At 40.9% G+C, this 25494-nt stretch overlaps 1 protein-coding gene across 2 annotated transcripts in view; it reads right to left on the bottom strand.

Annotated features, from left to right (window-relative positions):
* Nucleotides 1-25494, bottom strand: part of ncor2 (nuclear receptor corepressor 2) — a 93349-nt gene that overhangs the window by 17006 nt on the left and 50849 nt on the right. For both annotated transcript variants that reach the window (XM_054774986.1, XM_054774987.1), the window contains exons 12-29: nt 23927-24105; nt 23115-23169; nt 22933-23031; nt 19050-19189; nt 16532-16692; nt 15232-15294; nt 9723-9865; nt 9472-9610; nt 8360-8789; nt 7608-7728; nt 6889-7156; nt 6097-6261; nt 5828-5964; nt 5619-5718; nt 3712-3819; nt 3398-3489; nt 295-445; nt 26-175 (exon numbers count right to left, since the gene is read on the bottom strand). In XM_054774986.1, the coding sequence (XP_054630961.1) occupies nt 26-175; nt 295-445; nt 3398-3489; nt 3712-3819; nt 5619-5718; nt 5828-5964; nt 6097-6261; nt 6889-7156; nt 7608-7728; nt 8360-8789; nt 9472-9610; nt 9723-9865; nt 15232-15294; nt 16532-16692; nt 19050-19189; nt 22933-23031; nt 23115-23169; nt 23927-24105 (2701 nt within the window). The remainder of the gene's footprint in view (nt 1-25; nt 176-294; nt 446-3397; nt 3490-3711; nt 3820-5618; nt 5719-5827; nt 5965-6096; nt 6262-6888; nt 7157-7607; nt 7729-8359; nt 8790-9471; nt 9611-9722; nt 9866-15231; nt 15295-16531; nt 16693-19049; nt 19190-22932; nt 23032-23114; nt 23170-23926; nt 24106-25494) is intronic.

The following is a 25494-nucleotide window of genomic DNA, read 5'->3' as shown; positions in this document are numbered from 1 at the left end:
AGACAAGATCAGATTGAGCAGCTACCTTCACAATTGGAAGCAGACAATGAATCCCGCATAGGCAGACCTCGGGAAATTCCTCCCTCCATGACATCATAAGGACGCTTTAGGCCAAGAATTTCACCAGCTTGCCCAGAGCCTCTACCATCATCTTTAGATGTTTGAGAAACTGGACCTACAAGTTTCAAAGATGTGTCACAATATTGTTATATTTACATACTTAATTTATCACATAATTTTCATAGCCATTGTTGGGTTTGTGCAAAATGACGAAATGTGACCTGACATACTCACGGTCATATGTGAGGATGTGCCCACTTATTCCCTCATAGACCACATGACCTTTTGACAGTGTGTCATCCCGCTCCCTCTCTGCACGGCTCGCACTGTCCTCTGTGATTAAACGGGTTATGGTTCCCTTATACAGCACATCAGCCGGTGTCCCCTGTAGCCACAGTGAGAAAGCATAAGTGACAGATGGATGAATTAATAACAGAAATCCACATTACGGTACATCAAATATTTAACCTAAAATACAATACAAACTCCAGCCAAGTCACAAGTATTCTACTCACAATCAAGTTTTATTTCCTGTCTTATAAGTGCTTAATGTGGCAACCACCTGCAGCTCGGGCAACATCAATGCAGTAAGAGACTTTCTTCCAGGCACGTGTCAGCATATAACGACCCACTGAGTTCATCGCTGTTGTTATTCAATGTTTAAGGTCATAAAGATTAGTGGGTAGCAGTAGAACATAAACAAGATCTTTTACATATCACATATTTACAAATCACACACTGTGAGGTCTAGGGATATTGCAGGCCAAGCACAAAGAGCAAGTTCTTGGGCTTCCTTCCGACCAAAGTTGCCAGAGGAACGACGCAACTACAGCGCCCCTGTGGCAGCCTTTCAAAACTAAGAAAAGGCCTCTTTCAAATGGTCACTGACTCATTGAATGAAGGTGCTTGAGAACTGAAGCAATGCGTCATGAAGTCGGTTCATTCTTTTTTAATCCTGTTGATTTTTACAGTGGTATCCAAAACATTTTTGAAAAACAAGGTATAAGAGGACTGATTTGGCATTGTTCAGTTGTGTTCACATGCATCACATTACCAATATTTCAAATTAAGGCCACATTTCTACACAGCTTAGTAAACAGATCCACATAGGGAAGGGTATACGGTTGTGCTTGAGATCGCATTTCATGGTTTTTAATTACATCATGTAGTAAAAGTGCACCCAAGTTGTGGATTCCGAGTGCAGGACTTCTGGTTCCTATACTGTAGACATCCATCTATGAAGCCAAGCAAACAATCTGATGCAAGAGATCAGATTATGCACTGCTCACCTTTTCTTTACTAATCTGTCTTCACAGATTGCAACGCCTTTCAATTCTCATTTGCTCTTACGAGCCAGTTGGCTATCATACTGTATTACAGTGGCTAGGTTAGAATTAATGGGAACAGGCAGAGCACACTGTGTACTTGTTGCTAGGGTGAAGGGCTGTGGTTATGTCACAGCAACTGTGAAATCCAGTAACCATAGCATTGGGTCTGCCTCATAACCTCTTCACTGCACTTTCCTGTCCTCCATCCTAAGTACAGAGGAGATGTGTCGAAAAGGTTCCAGGACTGTTGATGTTGATCACATTCCCTGATGTGAGGGGCATCGCCCACTGCAAGTTCTTGGCACAGGGCCAGATGATCAGCCAGCATGTCTACAAAGAGATCCTGCAGCGTTTGCTTCGTTCAGTGCACGAGAAGAAGCGAGAGCTGTGGCACTCATGACTGTTTCACCATAACAACGTGCCTGCTCAAAATGCCTTGAGCATCTTGACAGTTCTTGACCGAGAAGAATAATGCTGCACTGGAGCAACCTCCCTACGCACCTAATCTGGTTCTGTGTGATTTTTTCCTCTTTCCCAAGCTCAAGGGGTCATCAAAAGAAAGAATCCTTCTAGGAATGTATTAGGGTGTGGCAGAGAAGGCTGGGAAAGTGTTACACTCCATGGGGATACTTCCAAAGGGAAAACTTGGTTGGATTTTTTGGATTTGGATTTAAAAAATATCTTTTGTGACACCTGTCCTAGAACTTTTCTAACAAACCTCATAAATCACAACCAACTAACACTACCACTGTTGGTTTTCAAGGCTTCAAAAGGAACGAAGGAACAATGGCATTAATATGGGAAAAACGGGAAGGGATAAAGAACAAAATACTTTGGTTAATTACCTGCCAAAGCTAGTAGACACCTTATAAATACAAATGCAGTTTATCATAGATAATTTAAGAATACAATTCATATCTACAGTATATACTGTATGTCCTCACAGCAAAGCACACTAACCATAGCCCACTCCTTTTACGCAGCGATCCAAGTATTACAAAGAATATAATAAGTTTGTATTATTATTATTGTTACTATAAAAATAGGGCCGCACGGTGGCCGATTGGTTAGCATGTTGGCCACACAGCCAGGAGATCTGGGACATCTGGGGTCGAATATCCATCGGGCATCTCTGTGTGGAGTATGCATGTTAAGAGTATGCAAATGGGTTTTCTCTGGGTACTCCGGTTTCCTCCCACATTCCAAAAACATGCATGTTAGGTTATTTGGCAACTCTAAATTGTCCATAGGTATGAATGTGACTGTGAATGTTTGTTTGTCTACAGTGCCCTGCGATTGGCTGACGACCTGTCCAGGGTGTACCCCACCTCTCGCCTGAAGTCAGCTGGGATAGGCCTCCAGCAAACCCGTGACACTTGTGAGGATAAGCAGCATAGAAAATATATGGATTTTAAAATTAGTGTACTATGGTTAATTTTGATGATTTTATATTTAATACATATGTTTATAAGTATCTATTATATAATATTTGTACATATTATTTGAACACATTATTTGTTTATTGGGTGGTAGATTGTCAGAATAAAATTAATTTAAATGTACACACGAGTGTATATGTTGTGTGAATATGCTGCTGGGAAACATTCATTTTCTTGACGGGATTAAAAAAGTATATATATCTAGCTTTGCTGTAAGGGCTATTTGACTGATCAGCAAACAGGCACATAATTTCTTGGCAGTTCATGTTTGTTGTAATAAATCCCATTGATCATTAGTCTATATGTACAGTATATGTTGATGTTGTGTTTGGGGTATGTATACTGGAGTGTGTATACTGTATGTTAAGTAAGTTTGGGTTGAGGCACACAATTAGTCATTTGGGTCTTAAGCTGAAAAAGTTTGGGAAACGCTGCTGTAGGTTAAACTCACACTGGACAAAGGATGAAATCTAAACTTCCAAACAACAACCAAAACATAGAAATAGTTGTAATTTTTTTTTACATATGGGACTATTTGAAGGACAACACACAACTTCTTTCGACGCTTACCTGAGTGATGGAACCCCCTCGGTAAGAGATTGAGGAATCTGGATGCATTCTAGTCCCTGGGATACCCTTAGTGATACTACCACCCTGGACCGCTAGAATGGAATTCCAAGTGAAGGCAAGAAGCAAATAAAGAGCAAAAGAAGCCAAAGTCAAGTATAATTTCCATTCCATTCAATAATAATTATTTTAAAACAAACTGGTGAATAGAAAAATTCCAAGTGGCTGCAAACATCAGTAAACCAGTGTTACTTAAAAGATTTAAGTAATTGGGTCATTCAGAAGGAAAGAAAAATAATTAAATGTCTACCACATACCTCTTCCCGTACCATCATGAGCTGTGCCTTGGGGAGATGGGTTGTCAGCTTGTAAGGAAGAGCTGCGGGGTGATAACTGTTCTTGCTTCACCACAGGGAATGGACCGCCTGTGAAGTGTTTGGGAAAACACCAGAAAGAGAGACATGAAAGGCAATCTATTGTGGTCCAACAAGTGGTCAGACCTTGTTATCTGTTTAGACGAGGGGTCTGCAACTTTTACCATCAAAAGCCATTTTGCCTCCTCTTCTAGTAAAGAAAAATAGTTTGGAGATGCAAAATATTATACAGCTTATAAACTTTTAAAAGTTTTAATATTTTTCTCAATTTTAACACAGGTGCAGAGTGCACGTGTAGGCCGACTTTGAAATAATTTAAACACTGAATAATGTAGTAGGCCTTTTTGAGTGTTTCCTGCATTTGTGTAAAATTAATACAAAACGTAGCCAACTTTGAAATAAAAAAGCCCATTATAGTTCACATATATGCATATCAGTGCGGTGCGGTCTGCACAATGTCATTTACATCACTTGACTCATCACAGGCAATTGAATATGCTTGCGCTGAATTAATGTCATCAATTTCCTGACTGACAGGTGGCTGAGCGCAGCATCTGCAGTAATGCGCTCGCTGTACCGGACCGTCGTGGTGAAGACAGAGCTGAGCCGGAAGGCAAAGCCCTCAATTTACCGGTTGATCTATGTTCCCACTCTCACCTGTGGTCATGAGCTTCAGGTCGTGACTGAAAGAACGAGATTGCGGATACAAGCAGGCTGAAACGAGTTTCCTCAGTAGGGTGGCCAGACTCACCCTAAGAGATAGGGGGAGGAGCTCGGCTATCTAGGAGGGGCTCAAAGTAGAGCTGCTGCTCCTTTACATCGAGAAGAGCCGGTTGAGGTGGCTCGGGCATCTCAGAGCTGCCGTAGGAACACCTTGGTGTCCTCCTGGTGTAATTGGAAGAGGTGACCAGAGACCGGGAAGTCTGGAGACTGCTGCTCCCGCGACCCGGACAGGATAGGCAGAAGAAAATGGATGGAAATGGATGGAATTTGCCTACTGTTTGTTGCCATTCTATTGGTCCCGTCCTTGACTGTCTTTGCAGAGAGACATATTGAATTTATTTAATTTTCTGAATAATTTCCTGTCTATTTTTTTTTAATTTGGAGTATAGATGCCCTGATATTTTTATGAACAATTATTTCATGTATTTTCCATCTGTGAACGACTTCCCCTCCTTACAATTTCCTGTGCGACCACACTAGCAGCCGTAGTTGAATTTGGAGCGTTCATCCACTTCTTGAAAGTACGTTTGCTCTGCTCAACCTTCCGTAGTAGTTCCTAAATTGCTCTCTTACAACAATGTGCAGTTGTGTACTTTTCAGAGAAAGCTGAGTACTTTTTTTTGAAAATGTCTTTCAACATCACATTTTTTGTTGTTTTCTAATTTCTCGCCACATATCAAGCACACGGGTAAGCCAGCGTCATTGACACTGAAGGCAAAGGAATATGTCTATTCAGAAATCAACTATTTTCTTTTGAGATTTTTCTTTTTAGGGACGTATTCATGGTTATGGATAGCTTACCGCGCAGGTAGCACACTCAACAAAACATCTTTGTGCATCCTTCCCTTGGTCGTCCAATCAGCAGTCAGAACACAATCAAGATGCATTCATGAACTTGCGGTGAGTCGGATATTTCAACCTCTTTTCATAAATGCACATTTCCTCCACTTCGGTGTTAAAAAATGAAAAGCTCAGTGAAGGGAGCCGCAACAGGGAGACCGAAGAGCCACCGTAGATGTGGGTTGCTGACCCCTTGTTTAAACAATCCTTATTTAAGAAGGAGATAACTCATCAGAGAGTAAGACCAAAACTGAATTAGTTAGTCCAGATTGTCCAAATGAACTCACCAACTTTCCTCTGATCCATCCAAGGTAAGCTCATTTGAGCAGAAGGCATTTTCCCATGCTCGAATCCATGAGCTGGGCTGTGCAACTGTACCGGAGTTCCCTGGAGGAGCAGTGATTTAATGGATAGTGTAGTCTAGCATAGAATTTCATAACTTATCCTAACTCAATAAGTCCTTGTCTTTTATGCTAACAAATGTGTTCTCTTATACCTGTGTGATGGAGCCGCCTGGCTTGGCTGAAGAAATAAGAGGCGGTGGTTCTGGCATAATGAGGGGTCTGACTGCTGCTTGCCTGCCACTATCCTGTGGCAAACCAGGAAGTCCTGGGTGACCCGATTGCTGAAACGCTGACAAGCAGAAGAAATTATGTGACGATGATCGGAGAGTATACAGTTAAGGGCATGGCAGGTGCAATGAAACATGGTACTGTACATATGGCATGTAAAATTAACCAAGAGGACACAAAAGAGGGCCCTTACAGTTAAACTGGAGCAGGTGCTGGTCATGACTGATCTTGGTCATGTCTCGTGGGGACATGGGGAACGGGGACAAAGCTGGTCGACCTAAGCTGGAGGACCTCAGGTCGTCGGGACCCAGCACGGGTCTCTTAACCTCACCATGTGAGGAGAAAGTCTGCATCTTGTCTGCAAATGCAACACAACACACGCACGCACGCACGCACGCACGCACGCACGCACGCACGCACGCACGCACGCACACACACGCGCACACACGCGCACACACTTGTGAGAACCAAAGCAAACCAACATCAATCATGCATTGTTGCGTTCTGAAAAGCTATTTTAAGACTCTCTCTTTCCTTAAAATCTAGCAAAGCTGGTGTATTAGAGCTCTTCTTGGCGGGCTTTCAAAGGAAAGGCATGACTTCTCTATGATACTCACATTCAATAAGATCACAGTGATCTAGTGGATTGTATGAGCCTATATTCTCTTCTGGGTCAGTGGGGATACCATATCATTTATCAGTTCCCTCTCCACCAGTGTCCCAGAAACACACATTGTCACTAAACACTAGCGAACACAGCCTCAAGGTCGAAAGCGAACTCGGGAAAATTAGTTCAAACACTATTAAAACTGCTTAATAAGCTGATAAGATCCATGTCGGCTATTACTGACATCTCTAGTGAGTTAGTTTTGTTTACAAAGAAATTTATTCATTTTCATTGTATTCACAAAACACTATACACGGCTCAGCACCATAAAAGGGAAAACATGAATTATCCAGTAGGCAATAAAAGAGTCGTGCGTACCATCCTTGTCACCGGTGGAGGGGCTGCGTGCGCGGATGCGAGGGCTGCTGCTATGAGGAGCATCCCTGTCTCTTTCTGTTTGTTGAGTATAAGGCTGCTGCTTGCCTGGCTGGCCTGAAAGTTGCTGCTGCTGCTGTTGTCTGACCTCCTGAGATGACTCCCCATGAGCCATGGTGATCTGCTGCTGGTACAGTGCCAGAGCGTGAGGGGGCAGCACAGCCTTGGCACCCCCACTCCGCTGACTGCATTGAACTGATGCTTCTGGTATCTACACAGAGGACGAGAGAGAATAAAGTGGGTTATGTAATGTAGGCACTTGCGCAAAAATATTTATTATATGCTCCTTTAAATATTTAATGTGTGTTCTCATAACCATGGTGGTTCTTTACATCTTAATGATGGAAAAAAATATCACCTGTTCGGTGGTCATTCATCTTAAACACAAGCTGATTAAATCCTTATTATTTTCATGGCACTAAAAATGTTTTGTAATCACAGTGGGTAAAGACATTAAAAGAAACATGTGTAAAGTTGTATGTACTCAAGGCACATCTTTTATTAATTAGTGCATTTAAAATAAGACCTTTAAAGCACAGTCCGTTTTGTATTTTGTGTAGTTTACTGGCTAGAAAAGTTACCTGTTTGAAATGATGTGATAAGACAACTTTTAAAAAGACCGCAAGCACAAAGGAAGACAAAAGATTTAACTATTGACTCACAATAGGTGGTATGGCAGCAGCACGCTGTTTCAGTTGTTTAAGGTCCATGGGCTTCTGCAAAGGGGATGATATCACTCCATCATGGGCGTAGTTCAATAGGCTTGGACGGGGAGAAGTCATTCTACAGAGAGATTTAACGCTATTAAACAGTAGTAACATTTTCCCCCCGCCTTCTTCAATACAAATGCAATTCATTAGTGTAAAAAAAATATATAAACATACATTTACTGTTCTACATTATAAACAACTAATACAGTACCTCAAATTTCGCCAAGAACTGCACAATATACATACATCGCACGAAATAGCAGAAAGACACCGTTCAACATGCAAATTGAAAACACACACACACTTCTCGGTTTGCTTTGGCAGAGGGCAGCATTTTTCTCAATTCTGCCAGTGTACGCAATCAGCTCTCATGGAAATAAACAAATACAGCGCAAACAAGACTAATCATTCCTCACACGCACTTTGACACCCATTTCTTGTGGCTTCATTTCCAGACACGCACATATATCGTATGTGTACCATATATGTACTTTATATGCTTAATAATACACATTATATGAAGTGACACTAAAATCATCTTGTTGGCAGAAACTTGTGAATTAGGGACACATGAAACTTCCGATATTCCTTTTGTTTTCTTTGGAAGACGAGAGAATTAAGACACACTGCACCCCAATTAAGTGCAATTGATGGAAAATCAGAAATTCACTGAATGCATTCGAAAAACCTAGTGTGCTTTTCACCTGTTCTTATCTGTGTTGTCTGTCTCTTCCACTTCATCAGCACTGCAAGTGGCACTGGAGTCACTGTCACCATGGGAGCATGCTTTGGTCCCATGGTCCTTCTTGGAGCTCTTTGGACAGTTTTTGACATCCTCAGTCTCTGCTGCAGAAGGTTTTTTGTCTGTGGCGTCACTGCTTGGTGACGGTTTGTTCTGCCCCTTGTCTGGCTCTCCTGTTTCAGTCTTTATCTCCTGTTTGATGGACGCCTCTGCATCTTCCTTTACAGAAGGCTTTACATCCCCAGGCTGCGCTGTGTCTGATCCAGATGTCTCTTTATCCCCAGTATTGGAGCTCGTCTTCGACTTATTAGACCCCTCTTCCTTGGCCTTTGTGTCGTCAGCTGAATGTGGTGATGGTAAGCTCTCTGTGTCGGAGCTGTTGTTGGCACCACCTATCAAAAAGTACAGCAACACACTGGTCAGAGGGAGGCCTTAAAGAGTCATATTATATCATATATTGTATTTCTTCAAATAGTGGCCTATAATACTATGCCCTAATGTCCTACATTTAAATAAAGCAGCACACTTCAAACAGATACATACTTTACTTCCCACAGGCAAACTAAATAACCGGTAGTACCATTAAATGACTGTAATTAACATTACTGTGAAATCCAAACCACACATGTAGCTGTAGATTTTGACAACATGCTGTACATAGCCTGAACAGCAGACCTGGCATCTGTAAAGCTGAAAGAAAAAGTGCTACTGCAAAAGGGAGCAAAAATTGCTAAAGATATCATCACAGAGCCAAAAAAAGATTAGGGAATGGAGTTAACAAAAGAAACATCTGCTTCTGCGCCTGCTGACAAGAAGAGAGCACAAAAAAGAAGCACAAGGTAAGAAAGAGACAAGGTTTGCAAGCACTTGGACAGAAAGTTTTTGGAGTAGATTCATTCCATGTGGGACAACCATAATAGAGTAGAAAAATGATACTACCCCTCAGTAAATTACTGAGGCCATAAAATAATATATATAACAATAATAACACAACAATATTATACTGTATAATAAAACACAATATAACAATATTATTATTTGAGGTTAGTGAGTCATGTGTAGAATGCAATGTACCTTCGCCATCTTCAGGTGCCTCTTCTTCATTGCCACTAGCCCCTGAGCCCTCAATCTCCTCCTCCTCTGCTGTGAACTGGGCAGTGGCTCCTTCACTTTGAAGTGATTTGCCCCTGCGTCGAGCCTTTCGTTCCTTCTCCTAGGTTAATACATTTCAAACAAACCAAAATGTCAGTATTTTGTGACACACAGAAAGTCATTAAGTTACCTGTGATCTCTATACAAAAACGTCTAATTTTTCTTGTGCTTACCGATTTCATTTTATGTTGCTGCAAAATTTCATCCAGTTTTTGCCTCTTCTTGTAGTTGAAATAGAAGTTCTTACACTGTGACACCGTTTTTGATCCCACCATCTTGGCAATGGCAGACCAGTTCCTACCATATTGGAGAAGACCTACAATAAAAAGGGAGAGGCTTCATTGTGATGTAACGTCTGTCATCACTCTAATGAAAGTTGGGAAAATATGTAAGGTATTTAAAATTGCACCGTAAGCATACTGGCCATTTAAATGTATGCATGGCTATACATTTCAAAGCAAAGCACTTTAAAGAATCATTCCCCATGAATTAAAAGCATAACATTGTGAACTCTAAATATCAGTTCTTGTATCACGGCTGTAGGATAGCCTGTGAGTTAAGTCCACAGTGTAACAGACACCCTGGCAAGGAGGAGCATTGGCAAACAGCCATTATCTTCCTAAATACACACGATTGCATTGGTAAGGGGAGTGGTAACACAGTAGCCGAACCACCAATGACATCACTAACTCTCCTTCACTGAGGTCACACTGTTATATTCTGACTAACTTTGATGTGACCCAATTCCAAGAAATCATGGTCCTTTACCCAGTCAACCACATGATTGTGCCTTACACAAGAGTCGACATGCAAACGCCAGGCCAGAGAATGATACAAAACATGGTCATGAAATTTACATACTGTGTGTGCTAAAAGAAAAGTCATAGGTAGTCGTCAGCATGTTTGTGCAAGAGAGCGCTAAAGACAGTGTAAAAATTACTGTGGTGGTTCCCCTTCAGAGTGTGCTGTTCGCTAAAAGCAGCTCATTAACAGTGTGTGCTGTAAGAGGCTTAACCTACACCGCCCACTTGTTTCCTGTGCCAGTATGACAGGTCCTGGCAGGGCAGCGTCTCTGAGGGTTGTGGGGGTTGTTATTAACAAGCATGGAGCCAACACTTTGCGGGATAACCTTGTACAAGAGTTCAGAGGTCACTGTATCTCATTATTTAATGGAGGCAGTTTAGACAACAAGCACACAGTTGTATTAAGTTGACCCTAATATCAGCTGAAAAGCACTGGGAAAGTACTATTCACAAGGAACAGTTGTGATAAAAGCTGGCCCCAAAAGCAGTTAACAAGATAGATGATGAGGACAAAAGTCACAAGAATGTGTGCTAGGGCACACATGATCACAAGAATAGGACTACTATAACAGGATTGTATGTGCATGATACATAGATCAAGGTCACTCCACTCTTTGCAATTGCCTGTTTATGGTCATAAATAATCTTGATACTATAATATATCTGTTGATATACTTTCTAAAGACATGTGCTAAAGCAGTGCATCAGATATAGCAAGCTTGTAGTATTGACTTTACCGCTGATATTGCTGGCACAGAAGGAAACGCAAAAACTACTGCTTTAAAAAACTACTATTGCCTGTATCTATACGCTGAAGGACTATCACAGAATATTTTGCTGAGAGACATATAGAAGCACCTACATAGGGGAGGAGGCCTACCATACAGAATTTACAAAAAAAACTTTGCTGTGTACTCCATGAATTCTAAGTATGACAAAAACAATTAAGTCACTCAGAACCAAATATTACTTCATTATGACAAATCTATTACTAGTTTAGTCCTTTTATGCAACTGCACAAAGCACATTCCCAAGTAGCTGTAGTTGACTCCAAGCCTAAGAGGCAGAGGCAACACGTGGAACAAACACCCAATCAGCAGCAGCAATACTAAAGCAGGTGGCTGCCTCTTGGCCAACCAAGACCCAGCATGGCCTTAGGCTCCACCCGGAGAAAGTCCAATCAACAGCTGGTGCAGCCAGAACGTGGTTGTCACTGTGTCACATGCCTGCTACTTCAGCCGTCGTCTTGTGGCCCTGCTGGATCACACGATCAGACTGTCTGATCTCTGGGGGGACAGCCGGAATTGCTCTTCAACACTGGGCCTTCCAATCCGGAGCAGCGATAAAAACAGCTCAGTCCCTGCACTCTTGCTTCCAGCTGGCTGATATTTGAGCTGGGGTCAGGGTGACATGCTCCAAAACAACACATGCTCCTGGTCTCTCCCCGTCTCTCTCCTATTCCCTGTGCCTCAGTAAGTGCAGCTCCTCTTGCGCTGTGTCTCTCCACAATGGCGGTCGTCTAGGAGGACTTCCACAGGAAAGTGGGACTAGGAGGCAGTGCTATGTGCTCAGACTCTCTCTCTCTCACTCCCCTGATCTGATCTCTTCTCTATCTCTCTTTTTCCCCTCCCTCTCTCCGTCTGCCTATCCCTCCCCCTCCCTCACTCTGCCAGCAGGCACCACCGACCAGTGCACACACTAATGCATGAGTGAGTACACACCAACTCAGGCCCTCACGCTCTCGTTTGCTCTCTCTCTCTCCCTCTCTCTCTCTCTCTCCTGTTAATACTTTAGCACACAGACACAAACATACTCAGGCAGTCGAAGTGTAAACATAGAGCACACAGAGAAAGGAGGAGAGAAACAATGGAGTAGGGATAAAGAAGTGGACAGTAAGCAAAGAGAGACGATGGGGCGGGGGGGAGGCGGCACCGGAGTTGATGTTGATACCATGAGAAAGCATAAAGGCTTTCACATTTTTCCTGACTGACCTGCTTTTCATCTTGAATGTGACCTCTCTCCGGTCTATAATAAAACAGAGTAAGGAGAGAGAGCAGAGTGAGGGGGAGGGGACCCCACACTTGCCAAATCTTCCACAGCTATTGCCAACTTGGGCCTGCGCCATCTCCTGAACCGAGAAGTGGACAGGGAGAGCAGCAAAGAGAGCACAACAGTGGAAAAGAAAGATGATATATGGCTTCTACCTGCAGCTCCTTTATGCGGATTGTTCTAGCACCTACAGCAGGGGCCTTTAAACAGGTGACGGCCTGCACTGTGGCAAAGCCTTGCAGATTAGTGCACTTACATAAACGCCAGCCAAAAAGTGTGAACATGCAAACACAGAACCTGGATCAAAAGCCAAGAGAGAAAATCTTTACAAAACATACAGTATCTTACGCACAAGCCGGCACACAGAGGTAGAGCTAGCGCAGCCTTTAAACAACTCTCTTCTGAGCTGCAGGTCTTTGTGCAGCATGGACACTGGAATTATTGTGGCCAAAACGAATCCTCGAAAGTAACATAAAGTCAAATGACCTGCAACATAAATGCCATTATTCAGATCTGTTTAGCTAAAGAGGATGAAAACATTAAGCTTGAGGCCAAGTAAGCCTCTTTAAAACGTACACATGTCAAGCAACTGGAAAGGAGAGCACCTTGATGAACTTGTACAATCTGTACAACTTGAGCAATTTGGACTACGCTCCGGGAAAGGAGCGTGAGCTCCTTTTTACAAGTGAGAAGTAGCTGTTAGAAGTGCTGAAAAATGGCAAGACCGGCTCCTCTGGCTACTGTCACTGGGGTTCTGTGGTTACATAAGCACTTCATAGAAGTCCTGCATCCACTGAGCTGCCAGGCTAATCCTCTGGGATGGAGCACCCCACTAATCCTGCCGCAGGAGAATGGAACTGAAGACATTAACCAGGATTACTACACGGTTCTGTGTTCAAGCCAGGGCAGTGCCAGATATTGAAAAATAACCTCTTAGCATACAAATATGCACAAATACATAATCTGCACATTGCTGTGGCCACTACACAAGTAGACAGCATTACAAACACGCCAAGAAGAGGCTCAAGTATCGTATTCAAGCAGCTGAAAGAGAAAAGGCACTTGATCTACTGTGATTAAAAGGAAGGGCAGACTGAATTATTCAGAAGTAGAACTTAAAGGAGTCTCACACACAGCCACGCAGTCGTGACATTATAAAAACAACACTAAGCCAACAACTTGATCTGACCCTTTCTAAAAATTTAAGAGTATGTAATTTCCGGTGTATAAGCCACTACTTTTTTCTTACACTCGGAACCCTGCGGCTTATACACTGGTGCGGCTAATTTATGGCCATGTTCTAATCTTGTGAGATCTCCTTTACTTCAGAACTACTACTAATCCTCTAAATACTGTGCCACTTGCAAGTCAGTAAGGAAATGGTAGCGCTTTCTTTGGCAGGAGTCAAATCATAAGCTATAAGGGAACTCACGACGAGCTTGTCAATCCATCGAAAATCACACAAGGTCATTACTCAATATAACAGTCTAACTCATAGACATCTTAGAAAGAATGTTAAAATCATCACACAGCAACATAAAGGGATATATTGGATTTTTTTACATGAAGTTTTATGACATCCCTATCAGCAGTGCAGTGCATCAAGAGTGACTTAACCCCCACTTGGTCATCTTGATGTAAAAACAATCTGAACTGTCCCTTGAACACTCAAAAGGTAAGTAAGAAATATGCAATACAAGTACCAATATGAGTTTAGAATTAAAAAAAACAACTATTATATAAAAACAACTATAACGGTTTCCCATCATGCGTTTCATCCCAGGAAAAAAAAAAAATCACTGGCCACGGCTGCCGAGGCACTGCAATGATTCATTCAACTGCCTCTGTCCACCAGAGTGAGGTAGAGGGAAACTGTTAAAATAGTTGTTTTGTTATTCTAAACTCGTATTGGTACTTGTATTGTATATTTTTTACCTTTTGAGTGTTAAGTTGCTGTGTGATGATTTTAGCATTCTTTCTAAGATGACACCATGAGTCAGACTGTTATATTGACTAATGACCTCCTGCAATTTGACAAGCTCGTCGTGAGTTTTCTCATAACTCATGATTGGCTCCTGTCGTGTACGCTACAATATGCCATTTCATGATGTGGACATCTGCGGCTTATAGTCCAGTGCGGCTTGTATATGTACAAATCTGTTTTTCTTTCTAAATTTAGTGAGTGTGGGTTAAACACCAGTGTGTATTAAACACTGGAAATTACTGTAATTCTGTTTAATTTAAAATACTCATTCAGCATTTAGCAAGATGAGATATTCAGGCTGATGTCTACGAGGAATCCCTATCTTTTGAATTTGAGGAATTTGAACCCACTGAGGGTGAGAAGCCCATTCAATCATCAGCTCAGCTGGAGAATCATGTACCGTGCGCAACAAACACAATCACACACAGTACAAGTGTGAGGACGTTGGGCACAGTATCAGCGACCTCTGTGAATCAGCCATGGACGGCTGGGTAATTTTCTGTCAGAGATAATAAACAGGCAGGTTAATGACTGCAGCATTTGCAGAGGTTAACTGATAAGGGACAGACTTAACAGCCGCCTTGATAAGAAGACAGGCTGCCTTGACCCAGAGAAGGGAAATGGTTGTGAAGAGCAGCAGCCCCAGTTCACATTGATACAACCAGACAATTTAGAAGCACGTGTGAATCGCTGCCTCACTAACAGGAAGTCACAGCCCCATCATTTGTCTGGTGTGCTTTTGAAGAAAAAAAATGACTTGTTCTTTGAGTGGCAGCTCTATTATGCACACTAATACAATAATGTTGCAATGAAGTTCAGAGAAAAGAAAGGATCGTTGTGTATTACCTTTTTTGGCAGTTTCCATCTCTTCTTCAGTCCAGCGAGAGCTCTCATTCATCTCCAGATTGGCTGTCTCACACACACACACACATACACACACGCACACACACACACACATACATACATACACAAAATAAGAAGAGGGAGGAGGAGGGGTAGGCAGTTGTGACAAAGTCAGTTAGGGAGTGACTGACAAGAGGAAAGGAAAGAGAAATTAGAGAAGAAAAAAACAATATGAGGGGGAAGGGTACTTAGTGCTGCTTGCCAAAGAGGCACTGCTGCCTAGGTCGCTAGGAACTGTTTGTTTTAGACGGAGGAAGCAGGAAATCCAAGGAGAGAAGTCAGTTAATGATTATAGACATAACAACTGGCTTCTCCCTCTCTGCACAGGGCCAGAGTGACGCTGGCCCTGCCCGACACACAGAAGTTGGATCTTGTACTTTTATGTCCTCTATATGGACCTGTCAAGGGCAAACTCGCCAGCTAAGCACTGATCCGAGCAAAGGAACAAACAGAAGAGGGAGGCTGTTGAGTCATTGTGGGATTTTGTTTGAATGAACTAACATGCAGCTTGCACACACACTATCTGATACATATATTACCAATTATAAATAATCTAGCAAATAGCACAGATAACTCATGATGTAAAAGGATTGCACAAGGAAACACCTCACACTTAACGTCCTTGTCTTTCTAGAACAGTTGGGAATTTATATACATGACCAGCTCAGTCACCTAACCTAAAACACATAACTAGTGTATTCAGTGTCACTTTAGCACAAAACAGGGTATATAAGGTTGAAGATTGAACAGACGTCAAAGAAGACAACAGTGCACTCTAGTGGTATGGGTCAAGAGATCAATTCAAGTGGCATGATCATTTCAGGTCACTGATAGATTTCATAGATATCTGTATCTTTAAATGTGCATATTAATGTTGATCACAAGCACAGTGGATTCCCGCATACTGACCAGTGGCAACAAATTCTCAGATTTTTTTTGTCACGCACTGAGATTTCGCACATTGTTTGGTGGTCCTTGTGAGATGCAAGCCGTGCGTTAAAAATAGACATTTTTTTATAGGTGTATTGGGTATATGGGTTCTTTGCCATTCATGGGTGGTCTTGGACGGTAACCTCCGTGAATAGCAGGGATCTACTGTATATGTTCATCCAAACACTGACAATAAAAAAAAAAATCTAAACATTTTCAACTTATTGTTATTTTTGTTACGTTTGCCCGCTCCAAGTAAAATATCTCAGGTTTTTGCAGTAACCTGCTTTCATGTTCAACCACAGAGACTAACCAAGCTCATTGTTGACAGGCGGTGCAGTTGTCTCCTCCACTTCGCTGGTCATAGAGCGGGTGATTCGGCCCTTTCGGCGCCCCTGGCTGTTGGCTGTGCGTCGACCCTTGACAGCCACGGCAGGCTCTTTGTCCTCTGCATCTTCTCCGGAAGTTTCATCTCTGTAATTTAGAAATGCCATTACATTTTCAAATGACATTTCACAAATATTGCAACCCTACACAGACAAGCAATAAGTAATGTATGGTCAATGGATATATCACACACAGTCTGTACTTAATTGTATTGATTTCAAAGGTCCGCTATTATGCTAAATTGATATTTTAATGACCCTGGATCACCACATGTGAGACAAATCCATCATGTCCGTCACTTGTTTAATGAACTTTAGAGGTCCAGGTGTTCATGACGTGATGAACAAAAAATCTCCTTCGTATGTGCCCACTACTTAGAGGGCAGCTTTGTTAAAAAAAATAAAATAAATCAGGCTTTTCTACACATCTTAAAATAAAGCATGGAACTATCTGTCAGTCACCTACAGATGTGGTAGTTGTAAGTTTTATTGTTATATTTTTAGCCCTTCTTGGAGCACCACATTAGATAGGTGTGGGCAAATACAATACATTAGCATTAAAGTGCTCAAGACAACAAAACATATGAAAAAAAAACATTGAAAGGCATATTTGTGTCATATTTATGTCACTTGCTCAGTGTGAGCAAGTGACATTTACACCAGAAGTACCCACCCGAAGCTACTGCCCACGGCAACGCTACCCCATTGTAATGGTCTAGTTCTGGATGAATTTCTGTTGTTTGTTATAGAGTAAGCTTGTTCACATTTCCAAAAGACACCATTCGCTTCATCAGATGCGTCGGCAAACTTCATGGGACAAATGTTTCGATACTGCCCCACAGATGGAAATAAAGTAAAAAACCCACAAGACCTCGGACCATGGAAAAGCGTGCCATGGTGGCAGTAAGTCAATCCGCATTACTTCTGCTAACACTGTCAATAGTAGCTACTGCAGTGTGGATTCCTAACTGACGCACTGACTAGGCGGCTAATGTGCTATCTGTTGTAGCGTAAACAATAAATCCAAAGGGTCGCCTTTGATTGCCGCGTGATTACGAAGCTTTTAATAATACAGTAATATGGGTTTTCATGCCAAATTGCGTCAAAAGACAATGATTGCTGTCTCCCATCTTCAGCTCTGTGCAGAGTGAAAAGAGCAAGCTGATAGCTGTGGTGTGCCAGTAAAACATAGAATAATCCTCACAACACAATCTTAGTGAATGTTATTCTTGTGGATATGTCGCTTTCTTCGCATGCATTCATTGCTGTGCTTGTTTGCACCTGGTTGCCGGTGTCATCCGTAAATCTTCTAGACATGAATTGCTAGAAAACATGTATTACTGTCATTCGTCTTTCTAGCCTATCTGTTAGTTTCAGTACGTAAATCCACTTCATTTCACTCCTATTTTATAGTTGTTTATGTATCTATGTACTTTTATTGGATCTTTTATTGGATTAGGGACCTGACTCACACAGGTTTCTTACAAAAGCCAAACAATATTGTTTGTCATGTTGTGTAATAAAAAAGTAAATTCAGCAATACTTTGGTTGCACTATTTTTGAATGCTTTGAAGAGCTATTTTCACAACCATATTCAATTCCACAAATTAATGTTTGTAACAAAAGCTTATTATTATGTTTTAAAAAAGGATCGGTACCGAATTGGGTCAGATCAACAAGAATATTAAACAAAATCGGACTGGAAGCCAAAAAATGTGGCCCTGGACATCCCCAGCGATAAGTTCACAAATCGAGCAACGGCAACGCTACACACTACACAACAAAAGCAAAGCATTTCCACTTTTTTATGTAAAATGCAAATCATTCAATAACTCATACACTAATAAGTAGTCAGTGCACAGATGCTTAACAGCTTTGTACTAACAGTTTTTTCGTAAATCACATTTCTTTGGTGAAAAAAGTTTGGACACCCCTGCTCTACACCCATTTCCTCCTGGTGTATTAAAAGCCCTCTGCTATATGCCCCTTGCATGCTCGCCTTCAAGATCACCTCAAATTCTTTTTGAAAGTTCCAATCAAGCAATTCACTCTGTTCCATAACTCCAAAAGTCTGAATTTTGAGGACAAAGCTTGAAACAATAGGAGTTCTGGCCTTCAGGCCAGCTGCCCCGAGGCTGTGGAATTCCCTGCAAGACCATCTGAGGACACTGAAAAAAGGGTCGAAAGGCTGGGTTTTTTTTTTTTTATTAACCAACTGATGTTGCTTTATTAATGTTATTGCAAATATTTTTTCTGCTTTTAAATACGTTTCAATTCTAAATCACATTAACATCCACCTGTGACTTCATAGATGTTATAAATGAATGAATGAATGAATGAATGAATGAATGAATTCATTAATATTACGGTGATGCAGATGATACTGGTATCTACATTTGACTGCTGATTTGATGCTGTCTAGGTTAATTTAGTAGTTTGACTTACTTCATTCCATCCTCTTTATCTTCAGCTTCAGTTTTTTCCTCATCCCGCTCTCCCTCTGCCTTGTCTTTCTCCTCCTTGTCCTTCTCTTCCTGGCTGTTTCGGTTGACTTGCTGTTGCTGTTGCTGCTGCTGCTGTCCGTGCTACAGTTGATCAGACAAGAACAACGAGGCATCCCATTATAAAGATAAATCTGAATGATAGATATTCAGCACAAGTATTTGAGCCTCTTAAGTGACATATACAAATCTGATTCTCAAACCCTACGCTGGACGTTTTAATTACCACAATGAATTACCTCAATGAATTAACGTACTATACCTCCCGACTCACGAGTAGCTAACAAATTAGGCAAGTCTTGGTTGTACATTTACTGTTCACTTTTGTTTTTCACAAAAACAGAACACAACTTCCTTTTGTTAAAGTTTAAAGCCTATTTAACACATTACAACATGAAATGCATTTCTAATAAACAGGAGTAAATATATAGCTATTATTAAATTACACTTACAGAATTTCATTGATAAAACACTAACACACAAATAATATGCTTTCATTGACGCACATACAGTGATGTGAAAAAGAGTTTGCCCCCTTCCTGACTGCTTTTTTTGCATGTTTCTCACACTTAAATGTGTCAGATCAGCAAATTTAAAATATTAGTCAATGACAACACAGGTGAACACAAAATGCAGTTTTTAAATGAAAGGTTTTTTTTTTTGTTTTTTTATTTTAGAAAAATCCAAACCTACATGGCCCTGTGTGAAAAAGTGAGCCTCTTTAACCCAATAACTGTTTGGGCCACCCTTAGCAGCAACAATTACAATCAAATGCTAACTTGCAATGAGTCTCTTACAGCGCTGTGGAGGAATTTTGGCCCACTCATCTTTGCAGAATTGTTGTAATTCAGCCACATTGGAGGATTTTCCAGCATGAAGTGCCTTTTTAAGGTCATGCCACAGCATCTCAATAGGATTCAGGTCAGGACTTTGACTAGGTCACTCCAAAGCCTTAATTTTGTTTTTCTTCAGACATTCAGAGGTGGAATTGTTGGTGTGTTCATTGTGTATCATTGTCATGCTGCAGAACCTAAGTTGGTTTCAGATGACCAAACATTTTCCTTTTTCCAGGATTTTTTGGTAGACAGCAGAATTCATGGTTCCATTTGTCACAGCAAGTGTTCCACGTCCTGAAGCAGCCAAACAGCACCAGACCATCACATTACCAGCACCATATTTTACTGTTGCTATGATTTTCTTTTTCTGAAATGCTGTGTTACTTTTACGCCATATGTAAGTTAAAAGTTAAACTTTTGTCGCTTCAGACCACAGAGTATCTTCCCAAAGGTCTCGGGGATCATCAAGATGTTTTCTGGTAAAATTGAGACGAGCCTTAATGTTCTTTTTGTTCAGCAGTGGTTTTTGTCTTGGTACACTGCCATGCAGGCCATTTTTGCCCAGTGTCTTTCTTATGGTGGAGTCATGAACGCTAACCTTAACTGAGGTAAGTGAGGCCTGCAGTTCTTTGGATGTTTTGGGGTCTTTTGTGACCTCTTGAATGAGTCGTCGCTGTGCTTTTGGGGTCGTTATGGTTGGCCGGCAAAGAACAGGGGCAAACACTTTTTCACACCACTGTACATTTTACTAAACTAGTAAGAATGTCAGCTAAGGTAAAACAAAACAGGATGTGAAAGTTCAGAAACCACAGAATTACTGTTCTGATGTATAACTTTTTTTTTTCTCGCAAGCAGTACCACTTCCTCACCAGTATCTTTTGCCTGTCTGGGCTTTTCGGGTGAGAGTTCAGTTTAATACAGACATGTAGTCTGACCACCATTCTTGCAATAATGACATTCATTGCCCCATGTCATGTATTTGACATTGCTGCCCCGGTTTAATGCAACATTAGTTTGATAATGATATCACCACAGCATCGTGAATGTGTGACACTGACTGACAGCGAGACAGAGAGACAGACAGACACAGAGAGAGACAGAAACAGAGACAGTGAGAGAGAGAGAGAGAGAGAGAGAGAGACAGAGCGAGAGAGAGAGAGAGAGAGAGCGCTAACAAGATGAAGAGGATACGTACGACTACCATAGCAGTGTTTCCCATAGGTTTCCAGCTGTCAACATTTGCATTTGTAAATAGGGGAAATACTTTTGAAGCTGAGGGACTGAGGGAAAATAAGGGAAATTCTGGTCTTTCCCCGAGAATTTTCCCCACACGGCTTCGGCAGTAACAGAGAAAATGTTTATTTCATGGAAGTTACAATCCAGGAAAAGGGGGGAAAAAACGGGAGGATGCCAGGAAAGAAAGGAAAAAGACAAAAGTTTCCTGGGTAAAACGGGAGGGTTGACTGGTATGGGAGGACTGGCCTGACACATGCATGCAAACAGCATGGCAGCCTGACAATCATTTTTCCACAGTTGCATTTGACAAGTAACAAAAAGCAATAGAAAGGCTTGTATTTTTGTATTTTGTATTGCTCCTCCACACGCGATAGCAGATGAGAAACTGTACACACGTGACCGTGTAGAGATAGAAATGACATGCAGTCGTATAAATAACATTTAGTGAATAAGAAATGGCTATTTCGTTAACAAGATATAGACCTGTTCTATAATCAAAGGTGTCCTGAAATTACTTTTGTTGAGATCTAGCGTGATTCTAGAAAACAAAAATAACATTAAATCAAATTAAGTTGACCTTATTGGGAGGTGTAGGGTGCATTCTTAACTCATTCAATACCAAAGACGTAGTTATACATTTTTTTATAAACCTGAAAGCCCTATCCCAACAATGTATTTATAAATCTTTTACCTTTTACGTTTTTACGCAAGAGGCTGACGGAGATGATGATGCAACTAACCATCAATGTGTTCGGCTTCAGAGCAATTTTAATGACATAAAAACCGCCACTCGGTGGCATAAGTGCATTTCATAAGAGCTCAGCAGGGACCAGGAGAGGGCTGAGAAAAACACATGACAGGAAGAGGAAGTGGGAGAGCATTATAGGGAAATTTTAACATATGAGCACACACACAAGCGCACGCACGTGCACACACAGTTCAGTTCCAAATGTGAAAATTGTAAATAGTTCATGGTGTTATATTTGTAAATAAATTGTTATTTTGAGGTTTTTTAAAAAAACGTTTTTTTTTGTGTTGTTCATCTATATATTTGATATTTGACCTTTCACAAAAGCAAAAAATATTTGTGTCAAAGTGAAAGTTACAGTATGCTTGAAATGTATCTGTTCACAAAAACCTTGTTTTCTCCCTTTTCTAGTCGGCAACTGATATTTTCCTGAAACTTACCTATGTTCTACGGCTGATTACTAGACAGGAGTATGTAAGACAGGAGTCTAATCTTTCTTTTGGTAGAATCCATGTTTATATAGCCATATAACACAATATTCTGTGTGCCTTGAAAGATCAATCAAAATAGTCTAAAATGGTCGGTACCAAAGGGGTTGTCTTTTGAAAAATGGCTGGGATTAAATGAATTATTAGAATGGTGGGGGAATCACTGCATAGTCACACTGATAGACAACTCTGTGTTTTGCATCATCTCAAATGCAATTTTTCAACACAACACTACAATTGCAACAGGATGCGTAGTCTTGCAATACATCCAAAAGAAAAGTAGAGGAAAGATTAGCATAGGTTGTTTCTGTCGGACTTGTTTAATCATGTGACGATGGTATTTTGCCCAGAGCATGAAGACCGCAACCTCAACAAATGTAATCAGCTAAAAAGTGTTACTGTCATTAAGACAAGACAGCTGACACCTGACTTGTAAGCATACAGATCATGCACTCTTTGAACTATAAGAGGACATAATTAATTAAGAAAAGAAAGAAAAAACACGAAAGTTGACAATACCTGGCTTCTCCCCCGTCTTCTGTAGTTCCTTCGCACTATGTTCTTATAGTTCTCATTCTTTTTGGTCAAATAATAAAAGAGTACACATTCCGCCACCGTCTGAAAAATGAAAGAAATGTGATTTGCCTGGAAATGTAATTTCCTGAGAAGACTGAATTTTCCGTTGAACTCAAAGCCCATACCTTTCTTTCTAGAAAAGATGCAATAAGGCCAAAGTTTTTAGGGTGCTGAATGAATCTGTGGGAGCAGAAAGAAAAAAAAATACAATCTGAAAATATTTGAAAAATCAAGCACTTGGCATTCAAAGCAAAACAAATGAGAATAACTGAATGGAAGATTTATGTTTCAGTAACGCGCCATGTATACAACTCAACTGAGTCAATATTATTTAGCATCTAAAAGAAAAATATTACATCACAATAGACTGATTGTAGTCTGTTACTCTATAAGCTGGTAAAGATACATTTTGTCAAAAACGTACAGTATGTAAACTTTCCTTTCTTGGTGTGCTTCAAAAGCCTTTCGCCATCCGGAAAGAATGGACCCTTCATTATGAATACATGAAGATTCAGTACAGTTTTGCTCACTCAACATTTGGCTAGCACTGGAAGCTAATATGAAATTTTAGAGGGCATATGCATTTTTTTTTTAACCAACATATATCAATTGAGTTTCAGTGGCATATTTATGACAATCCGTGGACTACGGGCCAACACAGCTCAGGAGTTATAGCGGCTGTAATTTGAAGTTACTGGTTTGACCCTGAGATCCTTCAGGGACCCAGTTATGTATCCTTGAGCAAGACACTAAAAAGTCAATTTGCTCCTGATGTGATGGTTACCATCTTGAATGGAAGCCTCCACCATCAGTGTATGAATGTGTGAATGGGACGCAATGCAATACTGTCAAGTGCTTCCCACAAAGGGGGTGCACAAAGTTGCTACATAAATGCACTGCATTTACCACCCTGACTATACTGAAAGGTTGACCTTACTTCTCTCTGAAAGTGTCCTTCTCTTGCTCGCTCCACATGTTCATGACCTGCCGGTCCTTGTACACCTTCATGGGGTCATCCATCAATCCATTCATGTTGATGAACTTGATGCGTTGCTGCTCGGCATCAAACAGCATTGGAGGGATGACTGCTAGCTGTCGCATTTGCTTCTCTGTGTTCTGTTGTTCACACATGCCACGCACAAGACACAAGCACAAAACAACATCCTGGAAATGAGAACCCTAATTTTCGAGAGGGAATCTCTCAATTAAGACTAAGTCATGAATCTGATGCAACCTTATGGTAGTTTTAAAGTGCGAAAGAGGTCAGAGAACAGGAGAGGAAGTGAAGCTTCCTCACCACTCTCAGTAGTCTGAGACATGCGAAACATCAAATGTGAACTCTGCACACAGTTACCTATTCCACTGACTCTCTACTTGGTAACCTAACTCACACTATGTGAAATAACACTCAAGTCCGGAACAGAGGCACAGATTAAAAGTCTTGCCTGGTAGAGAGGGCAGTAACATGTACAGCAAGATGAAATACAGCATAGGCTGTCTATTCACATCTGTCAGACTGTAGATGTGTGTAGGAAAAATATAAAGTAATGTTACATAAATAAAAAATATTTTAAAAAGACTTTGTGTGATTGAGTTTGTTTTCTCTCAGTTAAATCCTTATTTCTGGGAGAAATTATGATATACTGTATAACAATGTGCATGTTCGTACTCATCTGTTTTTGTAGGATTGGAGTTTTGACAAAAAAAATTTTTTGCCAAACAGTGCAAGCTAGTTGCAAGCTAGTTGAGTAACCAAACATAGCATCCATGCATTGCTGACTCTGAAGAATGGATTGTGATTATTTTTCAGTTGGGACACTAGGGATTGTAAAGTAAGTTCCTTAGTTAACACAGTTTGCTGGTGAATGGTTTAACAGAGACACATAATAGATAGTGAGACAGGCCAGTGTGTGTAATGATGATTGTACCTGCTGAAGTTAACAATAAAGCAGCGCTTACTGTCCATTCTTTAAAGTTAAAGGGATAGTTTGAATTTTTTAACATGAAGTTGTATGACATACCTATCAGCAGTGTACTACATCAACAGTGACTTCGTCTGACCTTTTGGAACGGATTAATGACAAAAAAAAAATGAGGTTCCACCGTACTTCTGTGGTGTTGAAGCTACACACATTTTGGCATGCTACAATTGCTAGAATAGGAAACCTCACTCACTTTCACTTTCCACCAGTCTACGTTGAGTGTATTTATGGTACACACAACTGACCAAAAAAAACGGTCCCGCAACAAACGTCACTGGCAGCTGTTCAGACCATGAACTAGTTGGGCTTGCATTAATAGTTCCCTCTACTGATTGCTGCCACAGAGTGAAAACCATTCTGCAAACATTACTTTTTGACATAATAACTATCAAATTGATTGACGGTCAAGAAAGGAGGACCGTGAGACTGAGGTTCTCTCAGTCTCGCAATAGTAAAATTAACTTCTCACCTAGATATATTAGCTTCTACTAAAACAACTACACTTGGTGTACTAATAACACTT

Source organism: Dunckerocampus dactyliophorus, chromosome 4 (genome assembly GCF_027744805.1).
Source record: "Dunckerocampus dactyliophorus isolate RoL2022-P2 chromosome 4, RoL_Ddac_1.1, whole genome shotgun sequence".
Classification (NCBI taxonomy): Eukaryota; Metazoa; Chordata; class Actinopteri; order Syngnathiformes; family Syngnathidae; genus Dunckerocampus; species Dunckerocampus dactyliophorus.
Note: the sequence above shows the minus strand (reverse complement) of the source record. Positions and strands in the feature narration are given on the sequence as shown.